Here is a 22,789-nt window from a genome sequence, read left to right on the forward strand (position 1 = left end):
GCGAGCCGAACAAAGGCAAGTCGTTACTCACTGCGGCCTGCGCGTAAATCTGTTAATAAATAAAAGTTAATCCTCGAGTTTGTACTGGATTAAATAGCATAGCATAGAAATTGACATTATTTACAATTTCCGGTTGCCGTGCAACTTAATTTAATATCAATACGAAGTTTTCGGCACACATTGTAAACGCCAAAAGCTAAAAGCCAGGAAAAGTACCATCCTGCCATRAGGAGTTTCAGCACACACGTAAATACTTGCGCACACACACACAACTATATACACATGCATACATATATAAAACCATATATACACCTACATACGCTTACAATTGGCATAAGCAGCATTAAGGCCGCCGCTGGGCATACACGACGTATACGCAATGTATCATGCGCTAGTAGTGCGATAGATATGTTTGCCACGAACGGGGATTAGGCGATGCGTGYGCCAGAGAGTTGTAACAACAACGACAACATGTTTGTATTTGTGCAGGAGTAGTGTCTCACTTGTGTCACAAACACAAACACAAACACTCCCACATATGCAGGCAAACAGACAAAGATTGTGGGAATATGCTTATGCCTGGCAGCGTACAAGTAACGATAAAGCAAACAATCTCATACGCGCCACGCGCACTTAGCGTTGTCAGCCGTTTTCCTACTTATGTGCGCACAGCAGCAAGCATATATATGTATAAACCTTCGCAGTTGACTTCGTGCGTGTAATTTTTGGTGAACTTGCCGAAAGTGATGACTGCGCGCAAATTGCCACTGACTATTTGTGTACCGAAGGTGGGCTTTCGATACGAAAGTATGTAACTGCACACACATACATAGTGTATGGTAAGAAAGTAGTAGAAAAGCGGTGTCTTCCACACGAAATTTCGTGTTTTTTTTTTTTTTTGTGGTAATAAAAATGCGTTGCCTGCTTTTGGGCGCTTGTCGTTGAAAATGGTAGAGCAACTGTTGTTGTTGCAAATCTATTCAACTATCAATTTCGGCATCAAGCGCTTAGTTTGGTGTTTACCGGCAAACTGCTGTGAAACAGGGAAAATATTTCAGTTTTAGTGGCGTGTATTTATTTGAGTCTAGTTTGATGTGTCATCGCGTTGATGGCATGCCATACGTTTGTCGATAAGAGTTTTAATTTATCTTTGCTGCTGTTGGCGCTGCATTTCAGGTTGGTATATTGAAATTGCACGCAGTAATTGTATGTGAAGAGAAATTAGATATTTTATTTTCTTTATCAATTAATAATATTTTCTTTTTTTAAGTTTTATGTGTCAATCACATGAAATCTAAATCCATATCAATAAACAAAAACGAAAGGTGATTAAATATTTTATTTTGTCTGTTTTCCGAGTATAGAAATTTTTTAACCTCTCATTTGGATCACATGAGATGCACATACTTTATTATTTGAAAATATATTTAATTAATGAAATTGAAAATTAATTGATCATAGGAGTTTTAAAATTAAAACCAACTGGCAACGCTATAAAATTCATATATTAGRTTGTCAAATATCTCCCTTTCGCCTTTTTGCTCTTTATTCAATGGTTTATAAAAAGTGTTACATTGATCGGATTTAGTTCAAATATGCGCCGTTTCGTTCGCTAATCTGTTTCCATCTAGACGACAACTTCATAATATCCCCCTCGTAGAAGCCAGAACTCGGACTTTACACCAACAAGGGCGTTCGCATGGACAGGAACAGATGATAATCACTTCGCGCTATGTCCGGGCTATTGGATGATATAAAACCTCCCATTCGAGCTCCCGTAGCTTCTGACTAGTCATCAACGAAGTGTGTGGTCTGGCATTGTCCTGGTGGAATACTACACTCTTCCTGTTGGCCATTTCTGGACGCTTCTTGTCGATCGCCGGTTTCAAGCAGTCTAATTGTTCGCAGTAGATGGTAGAACTCAACGTCTGGCCACATGAGAGCAGCTGATAATGGATGATTCCCTTCCAATCCCACCAAACACACAGTAAAATCTTCCTGGCGGTCAATCCCGACTTGGCCACTGTTTGGGACGACTCATGGCCTTCGACCATGACCGGTTTGCGCTTTATATTGTTTTATGTGTTCCATGTTTCGTCGCCAGTGAGCATCCGCTTCAAAAATGGGCGTTCGTTCCGTTTCAGCAGCATATCGCAGGCGTTGTTCCAGCAGGTGTTTGTGCGTCAAATGATCAAGGTTTTTTGTGTATCCAGCCTTCTGCAGATGTTTAAAATGGTTTGGTGACTAACTCCCATTTTCTGGGCGATGTCACRAGATGCCACATGCCGGTCGAAYTCGATGTTTCCCATGAATTGATCGGTATTCGTYGTCATAGGTCTTCCGCCGGCTGGTTTATCCATGGTGGCGTTCCCGCTCTGAATCGTCGAAACCATTTCTCCGCAAATCAAAGTGAAAATCGCACTTACGCAGCTAGCGCAGCTTTGTACGCGATTGTAATGCCCAGAAATTCTGAATTTGAAACGAGAATATCGACGCATACCGACAAAATGCCTCGCGTCTGCCACACAATTATTGAGACGGCTAATATCAATTCCAACCAGAGATTGCTTGGATCATAGAAGCTAAGCCAATGGAGATAGTTCAATCTTAGACCGGCGAAAGCTTGACAATAGTGGTGGACCATCACCTCCACCTCAACTTCTTATATGCAACATTGAAGAGTTTRAGTTCCAAAATCCTTAGCCTCACCGAACAAGCGTCAATAGGATACCGTTCAGTTAAAACTAACATTATTGTGGCGAGATAAATTTTAAATCGACCTCTTACGTTCCACTTTCAGCCAGAAAGTTTTTGTGACTGGACATATGCTAGTCACTAACCAACGCTAGCTAAGCTCGATGTTCATAGATGCAATGCCAGGATGCAATAGAACAGGAACCTGTGCAGCCGCTGGTGTGATTATAACCGAAGAGGTTGTTATAGCAAAATAAAATATAGAAGTAACTTGACATTACCGCTAACGAGGTCATGCACTTCTTGAGTAGTTTTAAACGCACTGTCAACAATCTTAAGATCTTTACAACAGCTCTACTATTGGAGTAAAAGTAACGCCTTGAAACAAGAAAGAAGCATCGATTCATCAGTTAAAAGGCTCATTGCACGTCTGCTCCATTGATTACGCCACACTCTTATATGTATGCACACTGGAATAGCAGAAGTGCCCTATTGACGTTTCATAGTTGCAATTGGAGCACAATAGACTTTAGGTCGCGGTACAAACCTCATTTATTAATTATCAGAGCGCAAACCTCGCTTCGAGACTACATTTCCGTCAGAAAAAAGCCAATATATGAGATGACTGAGGATCAATTCGAGTTCAAACTTTTCAAGAGCTCTAACAAACGTCTCCAGCCGTTGTGGAAAGCTCACTCAATATCCAGAAATGTCACCGCTGCATATTTCTTGCACGTAGTTGTACTCTTTGCTACATGTAGAGTAGCGTTTACCCACTTTCCTTTACAGTAAGCAAGCTGATCCCCTAATATTTGGTGCTTTGTTACTACTGTCCAACTATAMAAGTTCATAAAAGAAACCTGGAGAACCTAATAGACTTGAAATCCTTGGCAGCGACATGTAAACTTTTGCCGGGCTTCGGGAAAATATATCAATTTCCTGAATTTCTCTTTACTACGAAAAGCCCAACATCCAAATAAAAGCGTTGTGCTTGCAAACCGACACCTTAATCTTGGACATTAAAAAAATTTTAAATTCTAGTCAACTTACCACATGTGCTTGAGCGCACTCGTCAATGTAATGTGTTGTAATTATCACAGTTGTATTCCCAGTTTTTGTGATGTCAACCAGATGATCCCAGATACTAGACGAAACATGTGGAAAGATAAAAACAACCGAAAATTAGAATATGTGCATGCACGTAAATGTATGTGCCCACGTGCCGCAGACTATTCAATTACCTTTGCCGCAAGACTGGATCAACGCCCACAGTCGGCTCGTCAAGTATCAGCAATTCCGGTTCGTGCAACAGGACCACGGCCAAACTCATGCGTCGCTGTTGGCCACCGCTGAGATTTTTCACCTGCCGCGAACCATTTGGCAGATTCAAAAATTTCAACAAAAATTCCGTGCGGTCATCGATATCGTTGCGGGCCATAGCCGCAATCGTGCCGAAGTAGATTAGTGTTTCGCGCAACGTGAACTCGCCATAGAGTGCAACTTCCTGTGTGTGTACGAAAAAAAAAAAGAAAGAGAGCAAAGAAAAGCAACGTTACAACAATGCAGGTGAAAGAATTCGATGAACAACAGACAATGTAAGCGCACACCACCGGAGTTCGCATAAAAAAGCCGAGAGTGTAAAGTAAAAAATGGAAAACGAAAATTGCAATGGACTGGAATGCAAGTGTGTGAGTAAATAAATAAGAAATGAAGCGTGAATTCGTGTTTACCATAGGAAAGCAGTTTAATTGAGGAACAGAAAAACTTTGGCAACTCTACCACACTCAGTTTCGRCTGACGCCTTTGCGGCATAGTAGTGTCTATGGAGCTTGCAACGACTCCCCCTGCTACCCAGCCGAACTCACGTGGGTTGCCGTCAAAGGCGTTTAGCCCTTCTTATATCAACTGGCGCTAATAGCTAGCGGGTTCCTTAAGAGACCTTCGAACGCAATTATCAAGTTAAGCTGGCGGCAATTTGGGAACGTAGGAACTTGAGTCCTGCGCCGTTACTAATCAACCCTTCTGAATAAGGAATAGTATTATCGTTAAATRCAAGTGAATAAAGAGCTCTAGAGCTTAAGGAATATACTCCGGGCGTTTCCTATGGTCACTTGACGCTAATGAGCTTCTGGAAAATATTTTAAAGTGAAGCACATGGACTGATATCCCTTAGGATGACACAGCTACACTAGTGACGGGGAAGTACCTGGATACAATAAGTTAAGTGATAGACAACGCTCGAAGGTTCATACACTGACGGGCGATATCGGTCAGCTTGGAGACAATTGCCGATAAGACCGCAATGGTACTCTGTGCAAAGAGGTATAGTACCGGACTTGGAAAACTATGAAGTGAGACCTCAGCTGCAAAATTGACAGCCTTAGGCGGGTTCTCCTCAAAGACCTTCGGACATAGTCAATAAGGATAGGGTTGGTGGATTAAATAGANTATATAGGGAGCGAAGATTTCAAGCCACACAAAAATAGGGTAGATGCCTAGGAGCATGCGGCTCGACTGCAAAACTTACAGCATCTACACAGATGAATCAAAAATGGAATGGGACCCGGAACCTGTTGTTCGAAGCTTGATCTCAGGCGACTTTTCGAAATTCCGGAATGCTGCAATTTATTTCAGGAGGAAGTCTTTGTGGTAAGGAAAGCATCTAAAATAGCTAACAACAGTTGTGTAGGGTTATCAAAGAGGTGGTTGATGTTATGGGGGGACTCGTTGCACCCTGGACATATATTTGATTTGTCAGGACCGAATCTGTATAATAAAGAGTTTAACCTGCTACAGTATCCAGAACGAAGCTGCGAAAGAGTCACTTTCATTTCTCGCGGCAACTCGAGCTCTTTGCCTGCGATGTGTATTGGTCTGATTCCGAGTACGTCAATTCATGGTAGGGAGTCGGTGTGGGCTCTACTGTGAATAGCGGTTAGTAGCTGTCGGAAGTTTGTTGCGTCCGAAGTCTGGTCGGCGAATAGTCTAATGTCGTCGACATAATTGAGGAATGACCTCTGGAGTACAGTGTCTAAAGCTTCTTTGTCTGCGTTCCACTGCATGCAGGGGACCATATTGGCGCGGCGTAGTTGAGGACCGCGAAGGACGATTGTTAGTTTGATGACAGGTCACAACCTATTGACAGCATATGTGAGGCTGATGGCCACAAGTAATGACGCTACAAGCAGGAAAAGCAGTGAGGTTGGCAACAGGGAGACACTGAAACATCTCCTATGCCTGTGTCCAGCACTATCTAGAACTCGTCTTAAGTATCTAGGAGCTTCGCAGTTCAAGAGATTAGATAAAGTATCAAAATTTGAGATCAAGTCACTCGTAAAGTTCGCAAAAAGCATTGAGTTTTTATGACGAAAACTACAGCTAAATTTAAAGTGAACCAATTGGCATTTCTAAGGACCAGTGGGTATATGTGTGGCATCATTGCCGGTCAGTATAACCGAATAACACTTCTAAGATCAGGAAGTGATTATCTGTAAACCCGAAATAGTGTTGTTAAAACAGCAGCAATAAATCAAATATTTGAATGAAACTCAACAAGAAAGAAAAGAGAAAAAAGAAGGAGGAGATATAGAGAATGAGAGAGGGGTAGAAAGTATTATCTGTATAGAGAGAAGGAATGATAAAATGAGAGATGGTTTGAGAAAGTGAAAGTAAGAGCAGGAGGCTTACAGAGTGATAAAATAGGTTTAGAACAGGTAGACCTTRACTTTAATGGGTGTGACGATGTTAGTGTTAACTATCGATGTAAGAAATTAAATATGCGCTAGGAAAATTATTAGGCCGCTCCCCTACAAACGCGGAAAACAACTGTTTACAATAATCAGGGTATTGATATTATTGCGTGTTTTTTTTTTTTTTTTTTTTTTTTGTTGTGAGTCTTGAACTTTATCTGTTCGTGAGGGAAAGCGCTTTAGTCTCGCATTGGAATCGTTTTATAATCTCTTGAAATTTTAACTCTAACACTTTAAGGCAGTTAAACTTTCAAAATGTCTCACTTCAAAGTTGCCTCACACGCCCGCCATAATCTAAAAAAATTCCTTTTCAGTTAAACTTCGTGGCGGAAACTTTTTAATATACCAACAGCTGAAAATAAATCATTTTTCATTGAACCAAACTGCAAGCAATAGCGACAGCAACAATGTAGCACAGCAGTGCAAGAATAGGGGCAATACACAAAGCGCAAAACATTTAATCCGMTCTTCAAAATGTCGTTCATAAGCTATTTGTGGTGCGCGCAGAACAAGCACGCACACATACAAACCCAAGCGAATGCCTTTTCTTCGGCGACGCCATCAATATAGCAATTCGATGGTATCTGCGCGCATTTAAGCATTTAAGCAGCTAGGGAGCTCAGCTCAAGAGCTACGCTTGTTGTCTGACATGGCCTGTGGGAGTTTCGTTATTATGGCAGCAATCGGCGACACCGAAGCACACACACACACACCCGCATATGCGCGCATACAAATGTTTTGCGCATAAGAAGAGACAACATTTTGAACAACAACAAAAACAAGACAAAAACAATTGAGCGCGCTCAGCAAGATTCTATGAATAAGCCGCGTCGCGCTGCTACATTTTATGTTGCGCGCTCGCACATTTTGCTACGAAAGTTGAAGAAGGAGTTACGCGGTGGGTGTGGATGATGGYGCGCGTTAGACGGGCGGGCGCTTTGAATTTGGTAGATTTATGACCAAAAAGCTGCGAACAAGTGTACAGTGGTGACTACAAACGAAAAGTGCGGTGCTATGGCGACGTCAGCGCGCGCGGCATGTGTGTGTGTGTGTGCGTGCGTGTAACCGCGCTCGAGGCGTCGGGAATGGCATTGACGGTTATTGCGGCGAGCAAGCAAGCGCGCACATATTCACATTTATATACATACATATATATGCATGCTTTCATGAACGCGCTTTTGTTCTTATTGTTGTTGTSTTTTTTCTTGTCTTGTCTTGCTTCATCCTTGAGTTGTCGCTCACAAATCCGCCCATAATCCCGCACTGTATTCATGTAAACGCGTCACAATGGACACGCCGCAYTGGCGAGCGCAGCAAATCGTAAAGTATGTGAACGCGCGCGCCGCGGCTGGCAGGGCGTACGAGGCGCGCTCGTATTCCATGTTGGTTGTTTAACCAGTTCGAAGGTTTCTCTTTTTTGCGCAACAACTTGAACAATTTTACATATGTGGTTATATGTGTGTGTGTGCGCGGCCATTTTTTCGTCACTTTATTTTTTTTTATCACTTCATTTTTTCCATGCAACACGTTCTGCCTGCACCATTTGCTCGCATTAAATTCTTCAGTTTTCACTTTCATTTCCTTTTTTTTTTGCCTTTAACTGCTTTCTTCGACTTTCGTGTTGCCACTGCATATGCAGCCAACTTCGCTCGCCAGTGGAGCGTAGTGCGTACTTAGTTTTGAATGCTCGCAAGCGTGTGTGGCATGCAACGTCATAGCGTTAATATGAAGTATTTAATGCCAACTGTAGCTGTGGCCAATACAACTCTGCGTAAAGTGTTTGAACGTTGCGCGTTAAGTGTGTGAAGAGAGTATGTTAAGAGAATAAAAATCCTTTTACCGTTAAATCTATATAAATACACATGCACTGCATACATATAGCATATCCACGGGCAACCGTTATCAACGCCTTCCACAGTTGCGATGTAGATAAAGATATTAAAACGGCAGCTTGTAGATTTTAAGCTGCGTTTGCAGTTTCCWAGAAGCGATAAGACAGCGCTGCGGCGACAACACTTAAAAGCTAAAAGCGACATAAACAAAAAACAMRAAAGGAAAAAGAGAATCAGGGAATAAAAGTGGGATAAAAAAAGAATCGGAAAGACGCCACAGTTATAAGTTTGAAAGCTTCTTTATGTTGTTGCACAAAATTTTRCACTTCTTTCGTGTCTCGTGGTATTTGCAACCGGTTATAGAGACCTTTGAAACCGAGAAAAAATGTGTTTTACTGCTGCAGCGCGGTAGATTACGGACGCAACATAAAAACTTGGTCGAACCTGCTAACGTTGTTTGTGATCTTGTTCTCGTTTGTAGACAGATCTCAACAAAGTATGAAAATTTTATAAACTTTTACAAGTCTACTGTGCAACAGGCTATTCTCATCATATTTTTTGGTGCACTATGAACCACAGCAACTATGGCACTGAATGTCTTACAGCATATATCATATCACTCGCAATGTGCATGGTCGCGAAAGCTGTCCAGACTCAGTGACTCTGGGTACTTGGATGTATGCGAGTCTGGGCATACTGAAATCCTCACACATTTTGATCCCATTTAAAATTACTTGGATTACCAGGTCGCCGAGCTTAACACTGGCGGTCGCTGCTCTGCCCACATACCTTCGAGATAGGCATTGAGCGAAGCACTCGCTGGAGGAGAAGGGCGCTGAGCCYTTTTACCGATAGGTCAAACAATTGGTAGAGAAGTACACTGTTGGGAGCTTTCCATCAACTTTAGTTTTAGACATCCTCACCACTGCAGCGTCTTCCAAAGCAGAGGTGACTGCCATAAAGGTAGCAGTGGAGCTACTGCTCCGGAGCGCAATCTCCTGCAGAGTGCTTACTATCAACTTTGATATTTGGAAAGCGTTATTAACTTTGAGTTCGCTGAGTGAGCGCGCAAGACTAGTGAACGTATGTCTGGACTCTTTATCTCAGGGATAGAGTTATGTAATGATATACTTGATAAGTACTTCCGTTTCAATAATTGAGCAGTTTTAACGAGTAGAACCTCCGTTGGATTCTTGTGGTACCATGTTAGACTGTTGAGCCCACAAAACAAACTCAGCAAGTGTGAGTCGATGTAGAGTCACAAATTCCTTCTGATGCGGAGTAAATTGTATGAACTCGAAGGAACTCAACTCTCAGCAATGGAAACATTCAATTGTTAGCAAGAGTTCTTACTCGACACGGTCCGCTCGAACTTCATGCAGTCAGATTGAATATCCTTCCAGTTGGCAGCAGCATCACCTCTACGGATGAAGAGGAGATAGCATCATCGCTATGAGAGAAGCTTAAAATATCACAAATTACTTAAAACGCGAAAGTGCATAGCTTTCAACAACGCGTGAAAATTCTCGAAATTRCAGTTATAAAATAATTTGCAACATTCAAATGTTTTTGCTGTTGCCTTTGTTTTTATTTAAGTGTTACAAAAGTAGCTTATGCGGTGGCTTTGCGCTGCGTTAAAGTACTTCGCAGTATTTCGAATTTGTTTGTTGCTGTTGCTGCTTTTTTTTCCATGTGGCGCTCAGAAAATCCAGTCATTCATTTCTTGTGTCTACAATGCACTCACACATGTGCACGTGTTATGCTTTTCCTTATATTGCACACTGTTTCGCTACGAATGGAAGACGAAAAGCTTTTCATAATCCAAACACTTACTCTCCAACAGTTTCTCTCCTTTTATTTCACTTGAGCATGAATGCGGGTCTTTTTGCTATAGCTCCAAAGCCGATTTGTTGTATGTATGAATGAGACAGACATATTGTTGGTGATGTATCTTCTTTTCTTTATTCTTTAGAACCGTTTAACTCAGAGCAATACTTAGGTAAGCTAAATAAAATAGGCAGGCTCCAAGTTACTTGAACTTTAGCTTTTTAAAGGTTAGGTTAACTGAGGTTAATCTGGTAGGTCAATAAGCCACGCATAGACCAGTTTTATTCCTTTGCGATACCGTATACCCAGAGGTATAGTCATTCCTTAGGACGCCTGCGCTTGGCAGGAATTTCAACATACACAGTGGCCTCACCAGCGATACCTGCAACAGTGTATCAGGCCGTGGGGAACCCAGATGTGATACATTGTTTCCATGGGGCTAGGCTTTTCCTGCAGTCTTCTCGCAGGCGCGGGTCGCCTCCAGATTGTGCCCAGTTAGTATTTCCATCATGTAGCTAACATAATTCTACTTCAACCATCTTCTTCTATGTTTACTTAGAACCTTCTTTCTCAGTTCAAAAGTGGGGTCATGTAATCAGTGTTTGCATAACCTACATTACCCACCGAGCTATGTCCGAAAGCAAACTGTAAACTTAAGTTGAGCGAGAGTTCAAATCTCTAAAGAGAGACATTTATTAGACGCTTACAGAATAATAAACACGATAAAAGAGAGATCATCGAAAATCTTAACGTTACGTCTGCTCGGAGAATACAACAAAGCGAACTCTTTGCCACAAAGAGTAGCTGCAATTTTATTGAAAAGATCAGCGACAATTATTCAAATTTAAAGCTTCCTGCCTACATATTTAGAATGGTGTGGTATTCGGCAGTGTGATAAATAAATTTTTCGTAGAAAGTCCAAACTGAGGAGGCCAATTTTGAATTCAACATTAATGTGTCTGRATACGAAACTCACCTGAGGCATGTAGCCGATACGTGGACCAGGCACACCCGAACCTCTAGACCCTGGACGTCCACCAAGCACCCATATTTCACCGGAGTTCAAGCGGCGTCTGCCCACGATGCAAGAAAGTAGTGTAGTCTTACCGCAACCGGAAGCGCCCAAGAGGCCATAACTGGAAGAGAAATAAAGATATCAAAACAGTTAATATAACCAAATATAAACAAATTGAGGTTCGGGCTTATACAGTGATAAATTTATAAAGCCTATATTTCGCATGAATCCTTAAAAATATTTTCAAGCCCAAAAAAATAGAGAGCGCACAAATAACCTCATGTTAAATGCGCTTATTCTTTATCCTCATTTAATTTATTGCTTTTCTCAGCATTCACACACACACATAACTCTCATACCCTGGCGATCGACAAACACATGATGGCAAATAAATTAAACTTTTAATTACACACTTGTTACTTAGCAGCTCAACTAAACTTTCATTACTTATACGTTTAATTATAACACATTCCTGCTGAAGAGTGGCGAGCGTCATGAGCCAGCGAAATGARCAATTGAGCGAAGACCAGTGAAATGAACAACTGAGTAATTAGTGTTGCGAACGAAGTTAAATGCTCAAGTGTGTCGGTAAATACAGTAAAATCCCTTTTGAATAAATTCCGATGAAAAATACGGTATTTTGAGACTTTTAAACGGTTCGGCTGCTTAAGCGAGTCAACTATGTTTACTCATTTGTATGCATAGACATGATAAGTGCGCTAAAAATAGCGAAACTATTAAAATATCAAATAATACAAAGTTCAGTTAAGAGCGAGGAGATAAGATGCTTTGAATTCTTTACCACTGAATTGTACAGTGGGTTGTGCTATCAATTATGCACTGTTAATAGCTGTCTTGGCAAGAGTTCAACTGACATTAGCTACTCAGGTACTCCAAAGTGCTGCTATAAAAGATAAATTTTATTCTCAAGAACTTATCAAGCAAGTATCGCACCTCAGAGTATGCGGAAGTTGTACCATATTTTTTAAAGATCGTGTCAATTTTGATCGGTTCAAAATTCGAGACTATTATGAAATGGATTTGCATATGGAAACTCCGGTGCTCAATTGATGAAACCATTATTAGTTTCACGAGCAAAAATGACATTAAATTAAAAGAAATAAGCTGGAGCTGTTATAGTCAGCAACCACCAACAAGATAATTTCCAAAGTACCATCTAACAAAAAACGATTCCACTGACTCTAGATCAGTCTGAAATTGTCAACAAGATAGTTTCCGATCTAACAAAGAATGATTCTCCCGACTCTAGATTGGTCTGATATTGTTAGAACCCACCAACAAGATAATTTCCGAAGTACCATCTAACAAAGAACGATTTCGCTGACTCTAGATCAGTCTGAAATTGTCAGAGCCCGCCAACAAGATAGTTTTCGATCGATCGACTCTAGATCTAGTTAAACATGCCCGGCATAGATTGGTCTGATATTGTCAGAACCCACCAACAAGATAATTTCCGAGGTTAAATAAAAAATCTAAAATTGTCATATTATTAAAGGCTGCGTAAACAATGCTTCGAGTAGCAGCAAGAGCCATAGTCCGCAAATAGAGACAGGTTGTACGATTTTCGGTACTACAAATATCATAAGTCCATACTTATAACTCTAACTTCTCCATTCTGTTAGATTGAAAGCTCAATTTTTTGTAAATGCTGAGATGCCAGTACAAGTTACATTTTTGATTATTCAGAGCAAAACCGTTCAGATTTGACCTAGACTCTAAAGCTTTGCTGCAACTAACCGCAGAAATAATTTTTCCGCATTGAATGTTTTTACTCCAACACTTAACGTCTTATCGAACGACACTCGTGGCATTAAAGTACTTTTATTACYGTTAGCAATACACATGCACTTAAGCTTGTAAGCAGCTTTGTAAATATGCAGTTCAAAGTTTAAATCCAATTACACGCCAGCGATTGAGTTAAATTAAAGCGAAAATTCGACTGCAGCACTACTGTATGCACTTAAGCACTTACTATGTACTTAAGTGAAATCACAAAGACACAAACACTCATATCTTCGATATCGAACTTCATGCTCACCGATTTACTAACACTTTCGCCGCAACTTAATAATTAATCTGTGAGTTCCATGGGCGGGCAATTAGACTTGGTGTACAACAAGTATTTGTGCACCTCGAAAATGTCCATAAATATTTCGCAATCACAGCACAAACTCACAGCGCGTCATAATTCACTAGCCGCACACCTTGCACTCTCTCTCCGTCGCTCTCCCTTCCACACTAACTCAGCGCTCGCGTCTCTAAAGAAAGCTCTATGGCAAGTTTTCTATTAACCAATTGTTCCGGCATTCATAGATATATACCTACATTTATTCCTGTATATATGTTTGTATGTATGAGAAATTATATATCTGTACGTTCCTTAGTTCGCAGACATGTCAATTAGTAACGCAGTGCTACACATTGAACAGGTGTAATTTGGCCAGTTACTGGGCGAACGCTTACATAGTATGCTGTTGCCACATGCACCTGCCACATGCCACTTGCCACTTATTCTGCTTGTCCTACTTGCCACTCACCGACTGTGCCAACACTTTTGTAAACTATCTGGACTGCTGGCCTCCAACTAGTTGCCCTTCAGGTGAGTCTAATGCAATGAATTGTAAAAAATTTTCAAACGGAAGAGTCTTAGCGGACACAGGGACCGACGGTGGTGCAAATGTGCAATTCAATAGACTCTCCACAGCTGTCGAATTACGTAAATATTTTTGCCGCATTGCAAATTATTCGTTTCTAGTAGTGTGCACGTCGGTACTAGTTTAATACCCAGTGCGCGTAAAATAATTGGTTTTAAATTTTRAGGTTATGCGAAAAAAATTTGGTTATTGTAAAATTTAGAATATGGCCAACTTCTTCAAATTTCATTTCTAAAATAGTACATATATTTTTTTAATATTACCATAAATTTATAACTTTCTTTACCAACTTTCTTCAAATTTTTACAATGGAGAAAAATTTGAAATAATATTTTCATAAAATTGAAAGTTTCTACTTGTTTTCGAATTTTATTTAAAAAATTTAAAAAATTTAATATTATGATATAACTTTAGAAGGTTGCCACCTTTTTCAAATTTTATTTCAAAAATTTTAAAACTGAAATATTATAAAATAATTACAAGGTTGCCAATACAATACCCTCATGATGATACAATATCATCTTAAATTTATAAGGTTGCCATCTTTTTTCAAATTTAGTTTAATAATTTTATTTATTTCGAAACTTGCCACCTGTTTTCAAATTTTAKTTAAAAAASTAAGAAAARTTTGGTATACAATTATCATAAACTTAGAAAGTTGCCACCTTTTTTCAAATTTTCTTTAATAACTTTAGAATGCTCTCGTCTTTTTCRGACTTTAGTTCAAGAAATGAGAAATATTTAATATAATATTACCATAAGTTTAGAATGTTGCCACCTTTTTCGAATTTTATTTAATAACTTTAGAAAGCTACCAGCTTTTTTCAGATTTTATTTCAAAAAATGACAAACATTAGATATAATAATATAATAAATTAAGAAGGTTGCCACCTTTCATCTAATTTATTTCAAAAATGAAAAAAATACAAGATAATATTATCATAAGTTTAGAAAATTTGAGAATTATTTACTATTACGATATCATAAACTTAGAAGGTTGCCACCATTATACAATTTTAGTATATTAATATTTGATACCCATAAAAAGTATCTACGAACTTCCTTTTTGATTGCATGTGAAAGGGCTTCTTAAACATTATGTGTTGGAAAGCTTACGAAACGAAGAGTTTGACGATTTTTACCAGAAATTTATTTTCAGAAAGAAATTTAACAATGAGTGTGATACAAATTTTGTGCTTTGAATGGTACCATTGAAAATGCTGCAGAAGTGTTTTAGAGAGTCTACTTTATCACGAGCAGAAGTATTTAAGTGACACAGTAAGCATTCAGTGAAGGACGTGAAGTCATCGAAAWCTTGCCTCATCTAACGTCTACGTTAATGACGTGACGATAATATCGCAAAAGTTAAGAAAACAGTACTGGCAAATCATCGTGTTGGCATTTAAGAGATAAAAACACATTTTGGCTAATGTTTTAGGTATGAAACTTCCTGAATATTCTTCAAAAATGCAATGGTGTAAAGGTCGCAAAAGCTGTCAATGGCAACGTARCCTAGGGCCTTACATAAAGAGAAAGCATCATGACATAAGATTTTATGTGGCGCTTCAAAACTGTGCTGAAGCCGAAAAAGACGAAATACGTTCAATGTACTGAAGATCGATCCAGTCAAGGCTTGTAACACGTATATGGAATATTCTTTAAAGCATTTAAATGTTTGTATTCACTGCAACGACAGCACATAGTCTTTTTCAATCGAAAAATCGTATTTTTTAAAGAAATTTCATCACACTTCGCTTACCACCTAGTTACTTAAGAAATGGTTTACTGGAACATGATACTCGTAAGGAAGTAGCAGAAAAATTAATTAATTAAGTGCCCGCTGAGTGATCGAGAATATCTGGATTAAGCTGAAGCTCTTGTGCGTAAAATTAACCGCAAGTAACGCTTGAAGTTCGCCATAATATTTATTATTTCAAATCTTACTTAAGAATCTCTAGAAGAAGCATTCACCACTGAATGAACTGCACTAACCAGAATCTAACCACTAACCAGAATCTACGGCTTTCTCTTTGTTTATTGCAGCCTTCTAGTAAGAGAAGTGAAAATTTTACGAGTAAACCCCTTTTTGGGACAAACAGTTGAACTACAGTCAAAAAACTGCACTCATTGAACTACAAATCAGTAAGAATTGAAGCATTATAATCTAGGAAAGAAAACTCATATCCTGAGTGTGTTTTCAATTTCAAAATCAAAATTGCACGWCACAAAGAGTTGCTACAGTTGACTCTATATATTTGCGGTTACAAACTACTAATTACTTACAAGGAGACCATTTTCCATRCCGATAGTGACTCCAGCTTTGTTTACTGGTGGTGCCTACCAAAAACCACCCGCCAGCATACCACACCAACGACCATCACTCACACTAACAAATGGATATAGTCATCAAAGTATGCAAGTTTTCTTGGAATTGGTTATGTCTCTTCATGGTTCGAGTATTGAAATTTCCGGTCAGTCTGTGAGCGGCATATACACCGAAGGGGGTGCAGAATGCTTCTAGCCAAAARCATTGARTGCCGTTCGAAACGGAAATTAATGYCAACTTTTACAAATCCGCTTAAGTGATTGTAGCATGCTATGAGCGGCAGGAAGACGGAAAGGGAGCGAATGAAAATGAAAGGAAAATAATAAGAAGTAGGTATGCGGGAAGATCTGACTGTAGGAAAATACTCACATGAGTACATGCAACAAGCTGCTACCTAAAGAGCTTAACAAGCTTAGCTAGAACTGTGAACACAATACCATACCGTACGGATCGGTGCTAAGCACAAACGGACAATGGACAATGAATATTTAACATTACAGATGAATAGCTTAATATTCGAATTAACAAACTTAATGAATGAGTATGCAGCCATCAGCCGCATAGCCGTGCTCAACACTATTGACATGCTCATTCATTGGCGCGCAAGAATGCTGTCAGACAGACAGACATTGTGTTGGAGTGTTACGAGCAGTGACGGTAGTAGTGAGACTAGATCTTCAAGCATATAGCTGCCCAAACGGACAGACAGTCATTTCCTTGCTTCCGCACTATTCATGCATTGTTTATGCCACACGTGCATGCAACAATGTTATGCCAACGGACGAGCCAAAAGTGGACAATAAAAAACCTTGTAGCAACCACAATTCGACCATACCAACTTATATAGCTCACCCAAAGCACTATATGTAACTACAAATGCAGCGGTACTTTTTGTGTGGCATTCTCAATTATTTCGCATACGTGGCTGTGACTATCTTGGTGGGTCGTTCGGGTCAGTGCTTACATGTGGCAGCTTGAACAGTCAGATATAGTCGTAAGACAAGGTTTGGCAGTGAAGTGAGCAAACGGATCTGCAACAACGAGGGTTGGTGGCTATGTTGGACTGGTACAAGCTGTGATCAGCGTTCAATGGCCGACAAAAAAATTGAAATATTTAGAAAGCCGTATAACAGATGGATTTCATCGATTCGCTAAGGAATATCCAGCCGAAAACGGTAAATATTATATTTACGAAAAAGTTCCAGAATTGACACCGATCTTCTAGTTACTCTTCAGAAATGTCGGTACTCTTTTTTAAAACGGAAAACGGCGTGRAATAAAACTGCACACTGGAGGTCATCACTAGGTAATAATTTTTTCAAATGATTATTTTGGTCCAATTTTTTCACCAATTCGTAAGCACAAAACAGTTATGACATAACCAGGATCCGATTCATGTTGCGCAATTGTGTGTTAAATAAGGATATATTAGTGGAGAAGATGGTGCTCACGTTGTCTGAGCCCGAGCCGTTTTCTACCGTGGCTTCGTTACCAAAAATCTTTCGTGAATCCAAAAAAAAAAAATAGAAACCTGTGTTCAAGGTACAGAATATGCACGTGACCACTTCGCCTTTTATTAAAGCTTGGTTAGGCTGCGTTATCGCTCCGAAACCTATTGAATTTAATGATGAGATATTTTAAGACTTTATCTCGGAATTCGCTGATCATTTTAAGGATAAAGTGTATACCTACTGCAACTACTTGCTAAGTCACGGACTTATCCTAGCGCTCCTAATGCTATCTACCTAAAAATATGGCTGCATGTACATATGTATGTCCAGCTCAATGCTCGCTTCATCCGGCATGTGGCGTGCTCTACTCTTCAAGTTTGGGTAACCACAAAGTTGTCTAACTTTTCCCTTTACACAAGGACTACACTGCTCAGCTGGCCACTACACAATTGGCAACTGTAGCTGCGTCAAGGTTCGCAAGTGCTGGCATGTGACATACCAGAAGAAGAAGAGAAGAAGAAGCAGCAGCAGCGGCAGCCAAAAGAATTTTGCTATTTTCATTGGCACAAAAGAGCTCCTCGTGTCTTTTTGCATGTTGTAATTCCTTGGGTCAGGCAATCAYAATGCTCACATCAGGCTCAGTCAAGCGGGCTCGGCATTTGGTGGTGTCTCCAACATACTTGGACGTATGTACATGGGCATATCTCACCTCAATCACATGACCATCTCGGCCGACTACAATCGCAGTGAATTCATCAAGCAGTTGAGTGTCCATCTTCCTGCCGTTCAGCCATACATTCAATCAATTCGTTTTGCTCCTGCAGCGCTCTTTTAATGCGGAGAATGCTAAATTTCCTTTTTAGAAAATGAACGATTTGTTTGTGTTGTATTTGTTGTGATTCTAAAAGATTTGTTAATGTATCAAGATAAGGAAAGGTGTGAAATTTCTTGTCTTGAAACTATTTAGTGGGGCATGTTGTTCATTTTTCCAATGAGTTATCTGATTGTCGGAATTTCTGTTAAGTGAAGGCTTTATGCTTTTCTTAAACAACAAATCATGAAGAACCACCTTAAAATAAAACAGCTGCACCCCCAGAAACAACGARGCAAACCGCGCAGCGGAAGAGCAGGCAGGTAACGAATCAGGAAGCGCCGAGTTCCCAGATGCTAAAGGGGAACCAGCAACAGGCGGGCGGTGGACAACGTTCGCCCCAAGTCTCTCTCCGGTGGTAGCGGGTCGGCATTAATACGCGGATCCCTTTAATGACATTTGGATAGCGGTGTCCGCAACTGCTTGCCGGAGGTCTTARGTTCTAAAGAGCCAACAGGGCTTCAATAGTTCATCTCAGATGWGATTTTCAGGTGTTGTGGATACACCGGTTCACTGGAGACGACTTTAGGTCAGATATATTCCTAGTGGACTTTTAGGATGAGAAGACGGCTGCCTGGTTAGCGGATATCGCTCTGAAGCTGGAGAGTTGGCAAGGTCCAGACCTATGCGCGAAGAAGGGTAAAGAGATGCCGCACTTCAAWACCAAGAAGATATTTCTTTCCCAAAGCGCAGGTAAACCCTATGATTGATTTCGCGCTTAGCTTGATTAAAACCCAAARCGATGGCATACGAGTAAACACCTCGGCTTGGCGGGTAGTCGGAAGCAGCGTTGAGGACGCCGGATGGAATCTCTTCATTACCATTGATGAAGAGTAATATAAATTCATACGGCAAAAAGTGTTCTGGCTGACAATCGATTCAGTACAGTAGTTATGTGATACTGGAGRCCCACACTGACGCAGAAGGATATARTAAAATATTGTGTAAATGGGTTTCTGGGTCTTTTATGGGCACTACTTATTCTAAAGGACTTTTAAAATAGATTCTAAAACATATTAATAACAGTTGGGTATTTTAGACCATTCAGACACGGTCTGCGAAAACTCTGAGTTAAAAACTTTTAGAAAGTGTATAAACGCAAGTCTTCGAAGAAAACTTTTCATATAGAAAACTTCATTTAAGATTCTTCTCAGGAAACTAAACAGCTTTCGAATTTATTGCAGCATTTAGAGACACTTGCTCCATTAGCAACAAAAAAGTTTAAGCACTAAAAATTTAGAAAAATCTAAGTAAACTAGGAACTAGGCCTCTTCCAGCTTCGCTATGGTATTACAGTTTTTATACGGGAAATAAATTAAATGCTGATTTTGAATATGCTATACCAACGTTTCAATGGAACTTTAAGAGCTAAGTAATCTATAATTTATGACATGCTTGGCTGGATGTAATTTTATGTTATAATTTCATGTTATAACTGTATATGCGCATCACTGGGCACCACTGATTTCCAGACACGTTAGTACACACCACTGAACTCCGTTTATTCACCTTAGCTTAGATGGAGAACTGCAAGCCAACAGCCGAGTGTCCTTGGGCGATGCTCGGCAAAGCTACAATAGTAGTGTTGTACGTGAGTCTACACTGGAAATAAAGCTCTAACATGTGTCTTCACTTGTATATGCATATATACAGTATGTTTATGTATGTGTTTGCGCTTCGGTATGTTGACCTAAAAATTTGTTTTAATTTAATATTATGCAATTCTTGCGGCTTTAATTGCTCGAAAACTTAATTCTTGCGTCATTAAAACATTCGCACTCAAACAGAATATTTTATCAGCCGCAACACAGCTGCAACACATCCTGAGGCAACAGCAATGATACACACTTCCCCACCATACACACACACACACACACACTCGCTCGCTTGCGAGGACAGCGAGTGGCGCTGCTATGTACAGTTACAGTACTGGAGCAATGCCTGAATGATTTATTATGTTTTCAATGCTGCAGTGGCGGCAAGAGCAATTGCCGGAATAAACCTGTTTATGAGCAGGAAAAGTACTAAAGTGCTTAAACAGCGGAGTAGAAGAATTGAAGCTTGAAATGATAGGCGACTGAGCGAATGGCATGTGGGGTCGTCAACGAAAAATTGAGGGCTCATTKGCATGGTGGCTTTATAGCTAAAAGTGGTGAGTTTCAGGGAAGGWAGACGTGTCCATAACTCAGTATGAAATACCCCACAATGTAGCAATCAAAAGCCGAATTTATTTATCAAGACAGRCATTCAACTACAAAGTAATTTTTCATAGGTATTTATATCGGCGGAAAATTTTGACTAAAATAATATATTTTGACTTAGAGGGAAGAATAATTATCGTAGATACATATATTTAGCTCAGGGCCTACCTCAAACATTCCACCTCGAAAATGGTATTTTTTTTTTTTTTTTTTTTTTTTTTTTTTTTTTTTTTTTTTTTTTTGGAAGAACTACCGCACCCTCCGGTCCGTCGCCGCATATTCGACTACACCACTATGGTTCAAATATAGAAAGAAGACGAGAAATATACACAGAAAGAGGTAGGGAAAGAGTTTTATATTTATATACTACAAACAAAAAAAAAAAAAAAACATCAACTGTGCTACTTTTCTTGTGCAAAGATTATTCTGAGATCGAAACAGAGCATTATAACTACAGATTTATCTATTTTAGGAATATAATAGAGGCACTAGCTCACTCGGAGGCGGACACGTGTTTGATTGGTTAAAAGCCTCAGATTCAAAGAATGAAAGAAAGTGCGAGATATAGAAAGAAAGAGATAGAAAAAGCTATAAATTATATATAAATAGAAGACTACATAGATATATGAAATTTAACGAGAGAGGGATAGATGATAACGAATAGTGAGTATACATGGAATATGCGAGTTGGAACATTTTCTTTGGCAATAACAACTTTCTTTTGGTCTCCGCTGAGGTCAGACTATTCGTCGGTAGAACTTTCCTAGGCATTTTTCCAAAAAAATTACACTGTCCAACAAAGTCATTGAGGTATATATTCTGATAATTAGGTAAAAAGCATTAATAAAGGCAGGAAAAGCTAGAGAAAGGGGAAAAATTTCAGAAAGAAGATAAAAAAAAGCAATCTTAATACAAACATACTCCATACGAAATTGAAGTGATAGTTTCTTGACTCGTGTGTTAACTGAAAAACTTGTTATTTTTTTTTTTTTTTGGAGTTAGTAAAACACAATATCGAGCACCCTATATATAGTATACGCACACCATGAGCGCGGCGCCGCCCATTTTTAGGTGAAAATACATATTTTGAAACCCGAATTTTTTCATAATTTTTTCTCACATTTTTGTATTATGAAATCGGACAACAAGCTGCTCAAGCCCTAGGTATATGGGAACCCCAGTACTTTTGACTACAAATATCGGTCAATGGGTGAGGTTAACAATTGAAATTCAGACAGAAACCTTTCCTGACAATAATATTTCTGTGTATAATAAAGGGGTTSAAACGGGTAAATACTGCCCCCATTTACCTAATATAAAAAATTTCGAATTTCCGGGTGGCTTTATGCAGCATATATCGGCCAAAATTTGAGTTATCTCAATGAAAATTACAGWGCGTGTTTTACTCATRACAGTGTGTCKTTGTGCCTAAAAGAGATAMAATTTTACCTAGCCCCCATATAAYGGATATCAGGATTTTCCAATATGCGACTGACTTTACTTATTGCACGTGTGGTATCTTAATGAAACCCAGGGAACACAGTTAAAAAGTGAATAAAATCKGATCAATACCCTCAATTCACTTGTWTGTATGATGATTTTAATTTTTCTAATAACCCTTATGTCGAACGTAGCCCTTCCTCACGAGTGTTGGTTTAATTTTGTTTAGAATATCGTACATTTACTTACATAAATATGTACATATATATCCTGATTTTTGTTTTTTTGCAGCAAAACATTAATCTCAGCAAAAGCAGTCACTTCATTAGGCTAAACCACATTTAAAAGTTTTGCTATTATTTCAGCTGTTTATTTATTTATTTTACCTTTGCAGATATAAAATCATGCAGACGCAAATAAATTTGCCAAAGTGCACTTGTGTTTGTTTAAATTATGCATTTAGTGTGCAGTGAGGCAAAAAAGGATGTGTACATAAGTGGGAAAACAGAATATCGATAAAAAAGGAAAAACAAAGGTGTGGATATACTTGGGAGAATAAATGTTGCCATAGCAGTTTTAGAAAAATATTTCATAAATATTGCAGATTGTAAGATATGCAAGTATATAATTATATAAAAATATTGTATGTTTTGTATGAGGTGTCAGAAAAAATTTCGTTCTTACTAGAAATAATTTTATTATTTTTTT

General features: G+C 39.3%; 1 protein-coding gene across 1 annotated transcript in view; it reads right to left on the reverse strand.

The window, feature by feature from the left end:
• Nucleotides 1-22,789, reverse strand: part of LOC108978651 (ABC transporter G family member 20) — a 164,954-nt gene that overhangs the window by 11,866 nt on the left and 130,299 nt on the right. The window contains exons 5-7 of the mRNA XM_018949027.1: nucleotides 11,079-11,238; nucleotides 3,936-4,198; nucleotides 3,745-3,838 (exon numbers count right to left, since the gene is read on the reverse strand). Of these exons, the coding sequence (XP_018804572.1) occupies nucleotides 3,745-3,838; nucleotides 3,936-4,198; nucleotides 11,079-11,238 (517 nt within the window). The remainder of the gene's footprint in view (nucleotides 1-3,744; nucleotides 3,839-3,935; nucleotides 4,199-11,078; nucleotides 11,239-22,789) is intronic.

The sequence above is a fragment of the Bactrocera latifrons genome, unplaced genomic scaffold (assembly GCF_001853355.1).
Source record: "Bactrocera latifrons isolate USDA-ARS-PBARC rearing strain unplaced genomic scaffold, ASM185335v1 scaffold_125, whole genome shotgun sequence".
NCBI lineage: Eukaryota > Metazoa > Arthropoda > Insecta > Diptera > Tephritidae > Bactrocera > Bactrocera latifrons.